This window comes from Haematobia irritans, chromosome 2 (assembly GCF_050003625.1).
Source record: "Haematobia irritans isolate KBUSLIRL chromosome 2, ASM5000362v1, whole genome shotgun sequence".
Lineage (NCBI taxonomy): Eukaryota > Metazoa > Arthropoda > Insecta > Diptera > Muscidae > Haematobia > Haematobia irritans.
The window spans coordinates 106001178-106015270 of record NC_134398.1 but is presented as its reverse complement, the minus strand read 5'-3'; the positions used below and the strand labels follow the sequence as shown (position 1 = coordinate 106015270).

The 14093-nt window shown below is 36.5% G+C and overlaps 2 protein-coding genes across 2 annotated transcripts in view; both read right to left on the bottom strand.

Annotated features, from left to right (window-relative positions):
* Nucleotides 1-452: 452 nt before the first annotated feature.
* On the bottom strand, nucleotides 453-6339 carry LOC142224941 (uncharacterized). The gene is made up of 4 exons (XM_075294719.1): nucleotides 4221-6339; nucleotides 2465-3068; nucleotides 2294-2416; nucleotides 453-2196 (listed from the first exon to the last, which is right to left on the bottom strand). The coding sequence occupies exons 1-4, from the start codon at nucleotides 6337-6339 to the stop codon at nucleotides 453-455; spliced, it is 4590 nt and encodes a 1529-aa protein (XP_075150834.1).
* A 5277-nt stretch (nucleotides 6340-11616) lies between these two features.
* LOC142224940 (uncharacterized) overlaps nucleotides 11617-14093 on the bottom strand; it is a 19617-nt gene continuing 17140 nt past the window's right edge. The window contains exon 5 of the mRNA XM_075294718.1: nucleotides 11617-11751. Within this exon, the coding sequence (XP_075150833.1) occupies nucleotides 11617-11751 (135 nt within the window). The remainder of the gene's footprint in view (nucleotides 11752-14093) is intronic.

Below are 14093 nucleotides of genomic sequence, written 5' to 3'. Positions count from 1 at the left end.
TGTTTCGTTTGTTTGTCTTCTAAGCGACAATTATAAGACAACAACAACAACAATGACAATATGTATGCTTGCCTCGATCGATGCTTTTGCTCTGCTTAAGATAACCAAAGCAGAGAAAGCATCGATAGAGGCAGAGGTAAACAAAACAACAGGTATGCACAAATAAATATCGCGAAATAAATATATGAGAAATGAAATGAAAATAAATGAGAATAATTAAACGACAAAAAATAAACGAAAATGATGTAAAACATAAACTAATAAACAAATTAATATAAACGAAATCGAACGAAACATATAAAATATCAATGAAAAATAACAAAATCAAAAACAAACATAGTAAAATAAATTAAAAATATGAAATGAAAAAATTAAAAATTGAAATAAATAAAAATACAAAACATAAAGTTTATACGATGACCTAACATGCCGGCCCCATTGAAAGGGTTCTTTCAATTTAATAGCAAAGCGAGTTTGTGAATAGGTCGGCGTATAACTCCCTTTGTGGTGTTGACATCGGCGACTCGAATGCGTCCGTCTCGGCCAGGAACAGCGTTGATGATTCTTCCCATGAGCCATTTTTGAGGAGGAATGTTATCTTCGTGAACCAAAACCAAAGAACCAATAGCGATGTTTGAGACAGAGGCAGTCCATTTATTTCTAACTTGCAGTGCATTAATGTATTCATGAGACCATTTCTTCCAAAATCGTTGTTTTATTGCTGTAATCTGAGCCCAGTGTTCCAGGTTGCTAATATTGATTGATGTGACTTCACGTTCAGGTAGAGAGCGTAAGGCACTGCCAGTGATGATGTGGCCTGGAGTGAGGGCTTCAAAATCGCTGGGGTCAGATGACATCGGGGAAATCGGCCTTGAGTTTAAAATGGATTCAATTTCGACTAGTGCTGTGACAAGTTCTTCAAACGTTAGTCGAGCGTTCGAAAGGGTTCGATTCAAGTGACCTTTGGCTGATTTGACGGCAGCCTCCCATAGTCCGCCAAAATGGGGCGCACGTGGCGGAATGAAATGAAAATTTACGAATTCATTGGCACAATAGTTAACTATTTCATTTTGATGATTTTGATCAAAGAGAAAAATTTTCAGGTCCTTCATTTTTGAGTTCGCACCGACAAAATTAGTGACATTGTCGCAATAGATGTCCGTCGGTAAACCTCTTCGACCAATCATTCTTTTAAGCGCTGCGATGAAAGCGTCTGTTGACAAATCGGAAACAGCTTCGATGTGGACAGCTTTTGTTGTGAGACAAACAAAAACAGCGATGTAAGTTTTATACGGTATTTTACCTCGAATGCGCAAGTAAGTGTTGACAGGACCACAGAAATCCACGGCACATTTCGCAAAAACTCTGGATGGGTTAAGACGATCCACAGGCAAATTCGACATCAGTTGTTGCAGAAGTTTTGGCCGATAGCGAATGCAATGGGGACATGAGTTAACGATCTTGCGGCAAAGACTTCGTAAGTTGATTATCCAGTAGCGCATTCGGGTCAGCGAAACCAAAGCCTTTGGGCCAGCGTGATAATTTTTGATATGAAGATGGCGAACGTAACAAACAACAAAGTTGTTGTCCTTTGGCAAAATAATTGGATGCTTTTGTGCCTCAGGAATATCAGCCAATTCCAATCGACCTCCAACCTTCAGAATATCTATGCCACTTGAGGAGTCAATAAACGGGTTGAGACATTTTAGGGAACCTTCAGGGTCTTGTTTCTTTAATGAACGCTTTATATCATCTTTAAAATGTGTTTGTTGAATATTCCACACAATAGACAGAACAGCGCGATCTAGTTCTTGTGGTTGTAAGGTTTCAGTAGTGGCAAAAGTCGATTTTGAAGACGACAATTTGTAGAAAAAGCGAAATATCCAGGCAACAACTCGAATAAATTTTATATATGAGCTGCAATTTTCAACAAATTGTGAAACTCTGTTGGGTTGTAACTGAAGATTCAGAGTAGTTTTCCGTTTCTCTTTGTTCACGATTTCATGGTCAATTTCATCACACCTGTTTGGAGGCCATTTCTCATACTCCTGAGTAAGAAAATCTGGACCAGAAAACCAAATTGATGATTGTAGTTCTTGAACAGTAGATCCCCTCGAGACAATATCAGCAGGATTCAAACTAGAAGGTACATGGCGCCAGTTACAACCACTCGTAGAATCTTGTATTTCAGAAATTCTGTTCCCCACGAATACAGAAAGTGTCGAAGAATGTTGCTTGAGCCAAAAATACAGAACTTTTTGGAATGTTAAGAATATTTCGTGTTTTCATATACAATCGAGACAAAAGTTGCGCTCCACAGAGTTCTAAATTCGGCAACGACTTTCGTTTGGTTGGGGCAACTCTAGATTTAGCTGTATAAAGTTGTGAATGCACTTTACCAGACATAGTTTTGACTCTGATATAGAGACAACAACCATAAGCTCAAATCGAAGAATCACAGAACCCATGCAATTGGATGGAAATTGGATTGGGTGACAAACAATAGCGAGAAATTTGAAGAGACGACAGCAACTCGAAATCATGAACTAAATTTATCCAAGCAATGTGTAAGTCTTGTGGAATAGATTCATCCCAGCCAATGTTGAGTATCCATAGTTCTTGAAGGATAATTTTGGCTTTTATTATAAGAGGTGCCAGAAATCCAAGAGGGTCGAAAAGCGAAGACGAGAGTGACAAAATTGTGCGTTTTGTTACTGATCCAGGATAAGACTTGGGCGAGAACGAAAATAAGAAATTGTCTGTTTGTTGGTCCCAAGAAATTCCCAATGCACTTGTAACTGAGGACTCGTCCAAATTCAAATCTTTAACCGTTTTATCATTGCGAAAGCTCTTATGATTTGAATGCCATTTATCCAATTCGAAACAAGCCATTTTCAAAATTTCAGTAACTTGGTACTTCAGTTCGGTTAGTTCTTCGATAGTTTCAGCACCTCCAAGAAAATCATCAACATAGAAAGAAGTTTTAATAGCCTTTGCGCCAAGCTCAAAACGATCCAAAATTTCATCAGCAATATAATGCAATGAGCGAACCGCGAGAAAAGGGGCAGCTGAAGTTCCATATGTGACAAAAAGTTTGAAACTCTAATTCCCAACAGTGAGGCGTGGTGTACACAGACCCCGGGGAATAAAAGATATATAGATTTCTATACTGATGGCTCCAAATTGAATGGACAAGTGGGGTTCGGAGTATATTCTAAAGATCTGGAAATTCGAATAGCGAAAAGATTACCTAATCACTGTAGTGTTTTTCAGGCTGAAATATTGGCAATAAGAGAGGTGGTGAATTGGCTGAGAAGTAATGTTCCAACAAATATTGGCATTAATATATACTCAGACAGTCAACCTGCAATAAAATCCTTGGACTCTGTGTTCCTTAACTCAAAAACGGCCATAGACTGCCGCAAATCTCTCAACGAGATGGCTGAGCAGTACTATATTCACCTAATATGGGTGCCTGGTCATAGGAACACACCGGGGAACTGTGAAGCAGATGTGTTAGCAAGGCTAGGAACTACCTTACATATTCCAGGGGAACTAGAATCTGTTGGTATGCCTCTGGCCACCTGCAAGCTCTTACTGCGTGAGAAGGCTGTTATGATGGCCAATATTCGATGGGAAAATTGCAAGGGTTGTAACGACACCAAGCAAATATGGCCCCATTTAAACTTAAACCGCACACAAGATATGCTAGTGTTCTCAAGGCGTCAGATAGCACTCCTAATATCTGCTATAACGGGTCGCTGCCTGATAGGCGAATTTGCAAAAACTATAGGTGCGAAGTATAATGACTATTGTATAAGCTGTCATGACGTGGAGGAAAAGGAATCAATTAAACACCTCCTGTGTGAGTGTCCTGCTTTTTGTGTAAGGCGTAAGCGAATTTTAGGAGCATATAGCTTTAGATTACTGGCTGACCTGGAAAACGTTAACTTAAGCAGTTTGTTAATGTTTTTGGAGCAATCTGGTTGGTTCCACAAAAGTAAATAATAGAGAAGGTTCAGTGGTTAAGACTAGAAGTGCCCATATGTAATAGGTACTTTTAGTTAAATGTGGTATCACAATGGACTGAATAGTCTAAGTGAGCCTGAAATTTAATCGGGCTGCCACTTTAACGTAACCTAACCTAACCTAACCATATGTGACAGTGTTTAGCTGGTATGTTTTTATTTCATCTTGATCTGTGTATCTCCACAAAATACATTGAAATCTACGATCCCTCTGATCAACCAAAACTTGCCGATACATTTTTACAATATCAGCAGTGAGGGCGAAACGATACAAGCGAAAACGTAAAAGCAGCAAAAACAGTTCTTCTTGAATTGTAGGGCCAACCATTAAAATTTCATTTAACGATTTGTGATTTGCTGTGGGGCAAGAGGCGTCAAAAACGACACGAAGTTTAGTCGACGTACTATTTGGTTTGAAGACGCAGTGATGAGGAATGTAATAGTGTGGTTCATGTAATTTTGGATTTTTCACCAGGCTCATGTGTCCCGAATCTTCGTACTCCTTCATGAACGAGACATACTTTGCTTTCAAATCTGCATCGCGGTTAAGACGCCGTTCTAGAGAAGCAAAACGTTGTAATGCAGTATTGCGAGAGGCACCAAGAGAATTAGAAGGTTCCTTAAATGGTAGCTTAACAACAATTCTACCTGATGATTCACGAGACACAGTATTTTGAAAGAATTTCTCACATTCCATTTGTTCTGGTGTGAATTCGCTTACGTTGTCGTTGATTTCCTCAATTTTCCAAAGATGTTCCAAATTAATGTTAATTTCTTCTTCAATTGAAAGTAAATATGATAAATTGAAGTTATTGTCCCTGGCAGCATTATATTTGCCAGTGACAATCCACCCAAATAAAGTTTTTTGTAGTTTTGGTAGATCTGGGCCAAGTTTGATTTGACCAACTGACAAAATATCGAAAAATGTTTCTGTACCAATGAGCAAATCGATTTTCTTAGATTTAAAGAAACTTTCATCGGCAAGCTGTGTATTAGGAGGCAGATTCCATGTTGAGACATACAGTTCCGAATCAGGTTGATACGATATGTGTGGTGTGATACAAAAGGAAAGTGGCACTTCATAGTCAGAAATCCGAGATTTAACAGTTGTGAAACACTTATGCTTGATTTTTGTACAAGTGCTTCCAATGCTAGAAATTTCAACTGATTTTTTAACCCGTTGTAGTTTCAGACGATGTGCAAATTCATCTGTGACGAAATTTACTTGTGAACAAGAATCTAGAAGAGCCCTTCCTAACTTATATGAGCCAGAATCGTCTTTAACGACAACCATTGCAGTTGCGAGAAGTATATGAGGAGACGACCCTTCCATGTGTGTATGGACGGAGGCAGATGTATTGTTAGTGACAGCGCTGGAGGTGGATGGCGTTGGCTCTGGAGTAGTGGATCTTGGACCCAACTGGGACCGATGAAGCATGGTGTGATGCGATCGAGAACAGGTTTTGCATTTAAACGATGATGTACAATTAGTCACTTGATGACCTTTAGCAAGACAATTAATGCAAAGACCAAGTTTTTTGGCATTTTCAAACCTAAGGGGCACATCCATATTTTTAAAGCGTTGGCATTGAGCTATGTAATGATCAGATTTAGAACAAAGGGCACAAACACGTTTTGTACACGAGAAAGAATATCCTTGTTTGGATTGCTTTTGCGAAGATTTTCCAGAATGGTGTTCCGGACGACGAGAAGTTGTGTTTGTGTCAAGTGATTCTAAATATTGGCATCTTCTTTCAAGAACCTTGGAACAATCATCCCAAGTTGGCAATTGGCTAAAGTCGAGAGAGTCTTTCCATTTGCGTTTGGTATCGCCATCAACCTTTTGCATAGCAATATGAATCAGCATTGCGTTGACAATATCTTTATCCGAACCAAGCGATTGTAATGAACTGTAAAGCGATGAAACATTATCCACAAGGCTTCTTAATTGACCAGAATTTGGCTTTGAGACATCAGGAAGTTCAAAAAGAGTTGAAATATTTTCCATAAAAATCAATGTATTGTTGTCGTAGCGAGATTTTAAACGTTCTAAAGCCTTGGGATAATTTTCATTGGTGATTTGAAATGCTTTCACAGTTTCGAGAGCATGCCCTTGGAGGCAGTTTATCAAGTGGTTGAATTTTTCGATGTTGGAGAGCCCATGTTCACGATCGATAATTTGTTTAAAAGAGGTAATGAAATTTTTGTACTCACTGTATTTCCCATTAAAGCTAGGTAATTTTAGACGAGGGAGTTTATTTGTTGGTACAGTTATGGAAAATGATGATTCAGACAATGTTGTGTCCTTCATCTGTAAGTTGTTGTTGTATGGTGGAACTTATATAGCAATACAAATCTTCAATGTCTCCACGACCACTATCATCAGGGTCAAGACTTTCAATTTTTGTTTGGGTCGAAAGAATTTGCTTCAAATATGATTCTAAGATTCCAAGGCGACACTTCAAATCCGCGACAGAAAGATTTTTATTTTTGGCATTTGCCTCAATCACTGTTTTTATACGAGAAATATTTTTCTTCGTTATGGTACGTTGTTGTTTTAATTCTTCCAAACTCATGTTTTTTCAAAATGGAGAAATTACCGCACAAATGTATGTAAAATTATTAGGTAACAGTGAGGAGACGACGCTTGCAACTTTTACAACAACAAAAATTTATTTAAATTCTTTGTAGTGCAATTATTGACCAATGCAAAAAAAAATATGAAATAAATCAAAGGCTTGAATTTGGGACAACACACTTTTATTTGCCTTATTTGCAACAAATCACAATCTTTTATGTTTGTACCACTTTTGAGAAAAATTTGAAATATTTCCTTTTGTTGAAATTGTAATGGCAATTAAATGGGAACCCAACAACAATATTTTAAATGGCTCACAAGAACACACCCGCGAGACAAAACAGTTTTATTGGAAAATATTTCACAAATTTGATTGTTTAAAAAATGTTCCTTTTTTATACACCAATTGGAGCAGAATTAGTAATGGCAAATTTGTTTAATTTTTATTGTTGACCACTGCAACTTGATTTTGATTCACTATAGTTGGGATAGTTTGATTGTAGTTAATCGAGACAAATATTTCAATAAATTTGATTGATTTAGTTCAAAAAGTTTATTTGAGTTATTTCACTTGGGTTTATTTTTTGTTGGGAAAATGAACACTGCACTTGATTATTTAATTGTTTTTTGTACGCGATAATACGAGAAAGTGTTTTTATTTCCAAATTGTTTTACAATTTTTCCACGAAAACGACGAAAAAATAGAAAACTTTCCCACGAAAACGATAAATTGTTTGTAATATTTTCACATTGTCCTGTCACGGTCGCCAAAATGTACGATTAGGAGCGTTTTCCTAACCGGCAAAGTCTTTTATTAATTAAATTAAAAAACTCTGCAAAAATAATTAAGGGCCAGTGTGAAACCGAAAAGCGAAAATAAGAAGACGAGAGATGTTGTTTGCTCGATTACAATGTTATAATAATTTTATTACTTAAAATTCTACCTATGCGGGAATGACGACAAAAAAGGGAATCAAAAATAAAATGTATATAAATATGTATGTTTGTGCCAAAGACAATAAACTTGAGGAAGATAGGAAATTGGTTTGCGTCATACCAAATGTTGTTAGTTCCATACATGCTCGTAATTTTTTTATTTGTTTTTCGTTTTTATTTTTTAAATGAAAAACTTAATTTTCCTAATGAAATAATGTTAAATTTTAGGCAACAACAAAAAAACTATATTTTCCCGTTTAAGGAAATTTATTTCGTGCACTTAATTTCTTTTTATTTGCATTTTAATGCTATGACAATACTTGTCGTATACGCGTTTGGTTCGAGTATGAAACTAACACGGTAAATGGTTTGATCTCCTCAGTAGCCAACAAAAACAATGGAAGATGAAGATGGGAAAATGGCAGCAGAGGGTATCAAACCATTGACGGCGTTCGATGCAAACGTGTCGTTTATGATTTTTTGTTCCACAAATTAATCTAAGAATAAAAAGAAATTTATATCAGGGAATGACGTAGAACAATCGGTCAAAAGTTTCTCATTATTATTTACACAAAATTCAACATCATTTGTGAGTTTTTAACAAATAATATTGCAAATTAAAAATGAACGAACGTGTATGTATCGAACACCGTAAATGCAACTTTTGGTATGACATCGCCCATTTTCCAATCTTCCTTTTCTATTGTTGTTGGTAGCCAATTTCCTATCTTCCTCAAGTTTATTGTTTTTGGTTTGTGCCCTTCATTGGTTGTTTCGTTTGTTTGTCTTCTAAGCGACAGTTAGACGACAACAACAACAACAATGACAATATGTATGCCAAAGACAATAAACTCTAGGAAGATAGGAAATTGGCTACTGAGGAGATCAAACCATTTACCGTGTTAGTTTCATACTCGAACCAAACGCGTATACGACCAAAGACAATAAACTCTAGGAAGATAGGAAATTGGCTACTGAGGAGATCAAACCATTTACCGTGTAAGTTTCATACTCGAACCAAACGCGTATACGACAAGTATTGACATATCATTAAAATGCAAATAAAAATAAATTAAGTGCACGAAAGAAATTTCCATAAAGGGGAAAATGTAATTTTTTTGTTGTAGCCTAAAATTTAACATTGTTTCGTTAAGAAAATTAAGTTTTTCATTTAAAAAATAAAAACGAAAAATAAATAAAAAAATTACAAACATGTATGGAACTAACATGGTAAATGCAACATTTGGTATGACGCAAGCCAATTTCCTATCTTCCTCAAGTTTATTGTCTTTGTATACGACAAGTATTGACATATCATTAAAATGCAAATAAAAATAAATTAAGTGCACGAAATAAATTTCCATAAAGGGGAAAATGTAATTTTTTTGTTGTAGCCTAAAATTTAACATAGTTTCGTTAAGAAAATTAAGTTTTTCATTTAAAAAATAAAAACGAAAAATAAATAAAAAAAATTACAAACATGTATGGAACTAACATGGTAAATGCAACATTTGGTATGACGCAAGCCAATTTCCTATCTTCCTCAAGTTTATTGTCTTTGATGTATGCTTGTCTGGATCGATGCTTTTGCTCTGCTTAAGATAACCAAAGCAGAGAAAGCATCGATAGAGGCAGAGGTAAACAAAACAACAGGTATGCACAAATAAATATCGCGAAATAATTATATGAGAAATGAAATTAAAATAAATGAGAATAATTAAACGACAAATTAATAAAGGGTGATTTGTTAAGAGCTTGATAACTTTTTTTTTTAAAAAAACGCATAAAATTTGCAAAATCTCATCGGTTCTTTATTTGAAACGTTAGATTGGTCCATGACATTTACTTTTTGAAGATAATTTCATTTAAATGTTGACCGCGGCTGCGTCTTAGGTGGTCCATTCGGAAAGTCCAATTTTGGGCAACTTTTTCGAGCATTTCGGCCGGAATAGCCCGAATTTCTTCGGAAATGTTGTCTTCCAAAGCTGGAATAGTTGCTGGCTTATTTCTGTAGACTTTAGACTTGACGTAGCCCCACAAAAAATAGTCTAAAGGCGTCAAATCGCATGATCTTGGTGGCCAACTTACCGGTCCATTTCTTGAGATGAATTGTTCTCCGAAGTTTTCCCTCAAAATGGCCATAGAATCGCGAGCTGTGTGGCATGTAGCGCCATCTTGTTGAAACCACATGTCAACCAAGCTCAGTTCTTCCATTTTTGGCAACAAAAAGTTTGTTAGCATCGAACGATAGCGATCGCCATTCACCGTAACGTTGCGTCCAACAGCATCTTTGAAAAAATACGGTCCAATGATTCCACCAGCGTACAAACCACACCAAACAGTGCATTTTTCGGGATGCATGGGCAGTTCTTGAACGGCTTCTGGCTGCTCTTCACTCCAAATGCGGCAATTTTGCTTATTTACGTAGCCATTCAACCAGAAATGAGCCTCATTGCTGAACAAAATTTGTCGATAAAAAAGCGGATTTTCTGCCAACTTTTCTAGGGCCCATTCACTGAAAATTCGACGTTGTGGCAGATCGTTCGGCTTCAGTTCTTGCACGAGCTGTATTTTATACGGTTTTACACCAAGATCTTTGCGTAAAATCTTCCATGTGGTCGAATAACACAAACCCAATTGCTGCGAACGGCGACGAATCGACATTTCACGGTCTTCAGCAACACTCTCAGAAACAGACGCAATATTCTCTTCTGTACGCACTGTACGCATTCGTGTGGTTGGTTTAATGTCCAATAAAGTAAACTGAGTGCGAAACTTGGTCACAATCGCATAAATTGTTTGCTCACTTGGTCGATTATGTAGACCATAAATCGGACGTAAAGCGCGAAACACATTTCGAACCGAACACTGATTTTGGTAATAAAATTCAATGATTTGCAAGCGTTGCTCGTTAGTAAGTCTATTCATGATGAAATGTCAAAGCATACTGAGCATCTTTCTCTTTGACACCATGTCTGAAATCCCACGTGATCTGTCAAATACTAATGCATGAAAATCCTAACCTCAAAAGAATCACCCTTTATAACGAAATCGAACGAAACAAATAAAATATCAATGAAAAATAACAAAATCAAAAACAAACATAGTAAAATAAATTAAAAATATGAAATGAAAAAATTAAAAATTGAAATAAATAAAAATACAACACATAAAGTTTATACGATGACCTAACAAATATAATTTGGGAATGATAAATTTTTGTATTCGTCTATTTGATTAGGTTTAATTATAACACACACACATATATATATATATATATATATATATATATATATATATATATATATATATATATATATATATATATATATATATATATATATATATATATATATATATATACATCAACGTCAACTGCAAGTTCCAATGATGAATACATGCAAGATGCCGTAACAGAAATACTGGAGCAGAGATGTACGGTCCCTAACGGCCCCCAATCAACACAGGCCAAAGAGGTAACCACTTCTAACAACAAAAGGAGAAAGTTAAGCGATGTTGATTCTATAATGGACCAAGAGGCAAAAAATTTTAAAACGATATCCAGCGAAATAAGAATATTGAGGGAATCAAAAGAAGAATGTTTGAGGAGTATTGATACCAAATTGGACGCAATGGACAAGAAATTAGACGATCTAATTTCTTTAAAAAAAGAACAGATGATGGAAATGAAAAGGCACCATTTACAAATAGAAAGACACAACGCAACTAGAAATGAGCTGAAATTGAAAGCCATAGAATTGGAGCAATTTAAAATTTCGCTTCTAAAACGAAGCGATAATAACTAGTTGAAAAAAGAATTGTCCTACTTTAAGTTTGCTAATGAGATCTCATTAATTTTATTTTTTTATTACTTATATTAAAAGCTACATGAGTACCTTATAGATAACCAAAGTTCCTTATAAAACCAAAAAGAAAATGAACATGATTTTTTTATTTTTTTTTTTAATATACATTAAATCTATGTAAGCACCTTATTAATAACCAAAGGAAAGTACCTTATAAAAAACGAAAATGAAATATATGAATATATAAAAAAGTTGTAGTTGTATGTTTTTATTGGTTTAACGAGAGGGCAATATCTTTTCGAATTCTTGCACCATCGTTGATGAGTAAATTTTCCGATTCCTCAAATTCGGCATCACTATCCATAGGTAAAGTTAAAGAATCGTCTTCCATAGCCACATTAAACTGTTTGCATATGTTATGCAATGCGCAACAAACATTAACAATTTTTACCACTTTTATGGGTGAATAGAGGTGTGCGCGGGACTGAAATTTCACTCACGCTCACGCACGATACATGATGTAGCCAATCCCACTCACGCACATTCACGAAATAAAAACCAGTACTCACGCACGCTCACGCACGAACTACTTTTAAGGACTCACGTTCACGCACGATTCACGACAATTCTCGTGATTCACGACAAATTCACGAGCCTCACGACATTTTCCAAACGGAAATCAGCAAAGGTAACAAACTTCAAAAATAGAATATAGTTCGAGAGCTAAATTAATCTCATTTAACATACGAGTATGAATTAAATCTTGATTTTTTTGTGAGCGTGACTACGCAGAAATTTTATTCACGCACATTCACGAACCGATTTTATTTCTCACGCACGCTCACGCACGACATATTTATTTTAGTCCCATTCACGCACATTCACGAGACTTGCTTTCGATTTTGTTCACGACTCACGTGAATCACGTGTGAATAACGCGTGTCACGAGAATTTCGTGACTTTTAGATAATCTATAAAATTATTTAAAAATAAGAGTTTTCACATGTTCATATTTAACAATATGTATTTAAAGTTTTTGTAACTTTTAGCGATAAATGTTAATAGTTGATACTACAGCCATGCCGTTTGATTACTTCTGCACAACTTCTTGCCACTAGTTAGGATTAAATGGTCAATGATATCCTATGATAGGAGCTATTTTTGCGGCGACCATTTAACATTTTCACCTGCAACCATGTTGGCTCAGTGAACATGGTTCCAAAAAAGTATAATTGTCCTTATCTCACTATCTGTCAAAGAATACACAATCTAATAGAGACGTATTTCACCCACACTAGGACAAGCAAACATACAAAGGTATGTGAACAGAGGAGTTCTATCACCTCTTCTTTGTAATATTGCTATAAACAACCTTCTGGTTTCCCTAGAAAAAGAAAGGATAAAAGTGGTGGCATACGCAGATGATGTGGCGCTATCAGTCAGGGGAAAATTCCCATCCACAATCAGAGATATTATACAGAGAGCTCTCCGGATGACTGAGAAATGGGCGAAAGATAATGATCTTGGGGTAAATCCAGCAAAGACAGAACTAGTCATGTACTGTAAAGATCGTAAAAATCCCACGGTTAAGCCCATTCCCTTAGGGGGTATTGAAATTCCATTTGGCGAGTGTGCAAAATACCTTGACGTTATTTTGGACAGGAAGCTGAATTTTAGGCTTAAGATTGAAGAAAGGGCGAGAAAGTCTGGTGGCCGGCACTTCAGAAACCGACTGGTTTAGATAAAGTTCAGCGTATGGCGTGCTTATGTATCTCAGGCGCATTTAGTAAGACAGGAACAGACTCCCTTAATGTCATGCTGCATCTATTGCCTTTAGACATTTTGGCCAAACAGTCAGCGGCTGTGCGGTTGCGCGAGCTATCGTTGTGGTCGGAAAAAATGTACGGTCACAGTAATGCCAGATGTGCCTAACGTAGTGGATTACACCCTTTTCGACAAAAAGTTTGAAACTCTAATTCCCAACAGTGAGGCGTGGTGTACACAGATATATAGATTTCTATACTGATGGCTCCTAATCACTGTAGTGTTTTCAGGCTGAAATATTGGCGATAAGAGAGGTGGTGAATTGGCTGAGAAGTAATGTTCCAACAAATATTGGCATTAATATATACTCAGACAGTCAACCTGCAATACAATCCTTGGACTCTGTGTTCCTTAACTCGAAAACGGCCATAGACTGCCACAAATCTCTCAACGAGATGGCTGAGCAGTATATTATTTACCTAATATGGGTGCCTGGCCATAGGAACATACCGGGGAACTGCGAAGCAGATGAGTTAGCAAGGCTAGGAACTACCTTACATATTCCAGGGGAACTAGGTATGCCTCTGGCCACCTGCAAGCTATTACTGCGTGAGAAGGCTGTTATGATGGCCAATATTCGATGGGAAAATTGCAAGGGTTGTAACGACACCAAGCAAATATGGCCCCATTTAAACTTAAACCCCACACAAGATATGCTAGTGTTCTCAAGGCGTCAGATAGCACTCCTAATATCTGCTATAACGGGTCGCTGCCTGATAGGCGACTTTGCAAAACCTATAGGTGCGAAGTATAATGACTATTGTATAAGCTGTCATGATGTGGAGGAAAATGTATCAATTAAACACCTCTTGCAGATATTTATAAATTTTATATTTTTGTGTAAGGAGTAAGCGAATTTTAGGATCATATAGCTTTAGATTACTGGCGGACGTGGAAGACGTTAACTTAAGCAGTTTTGTA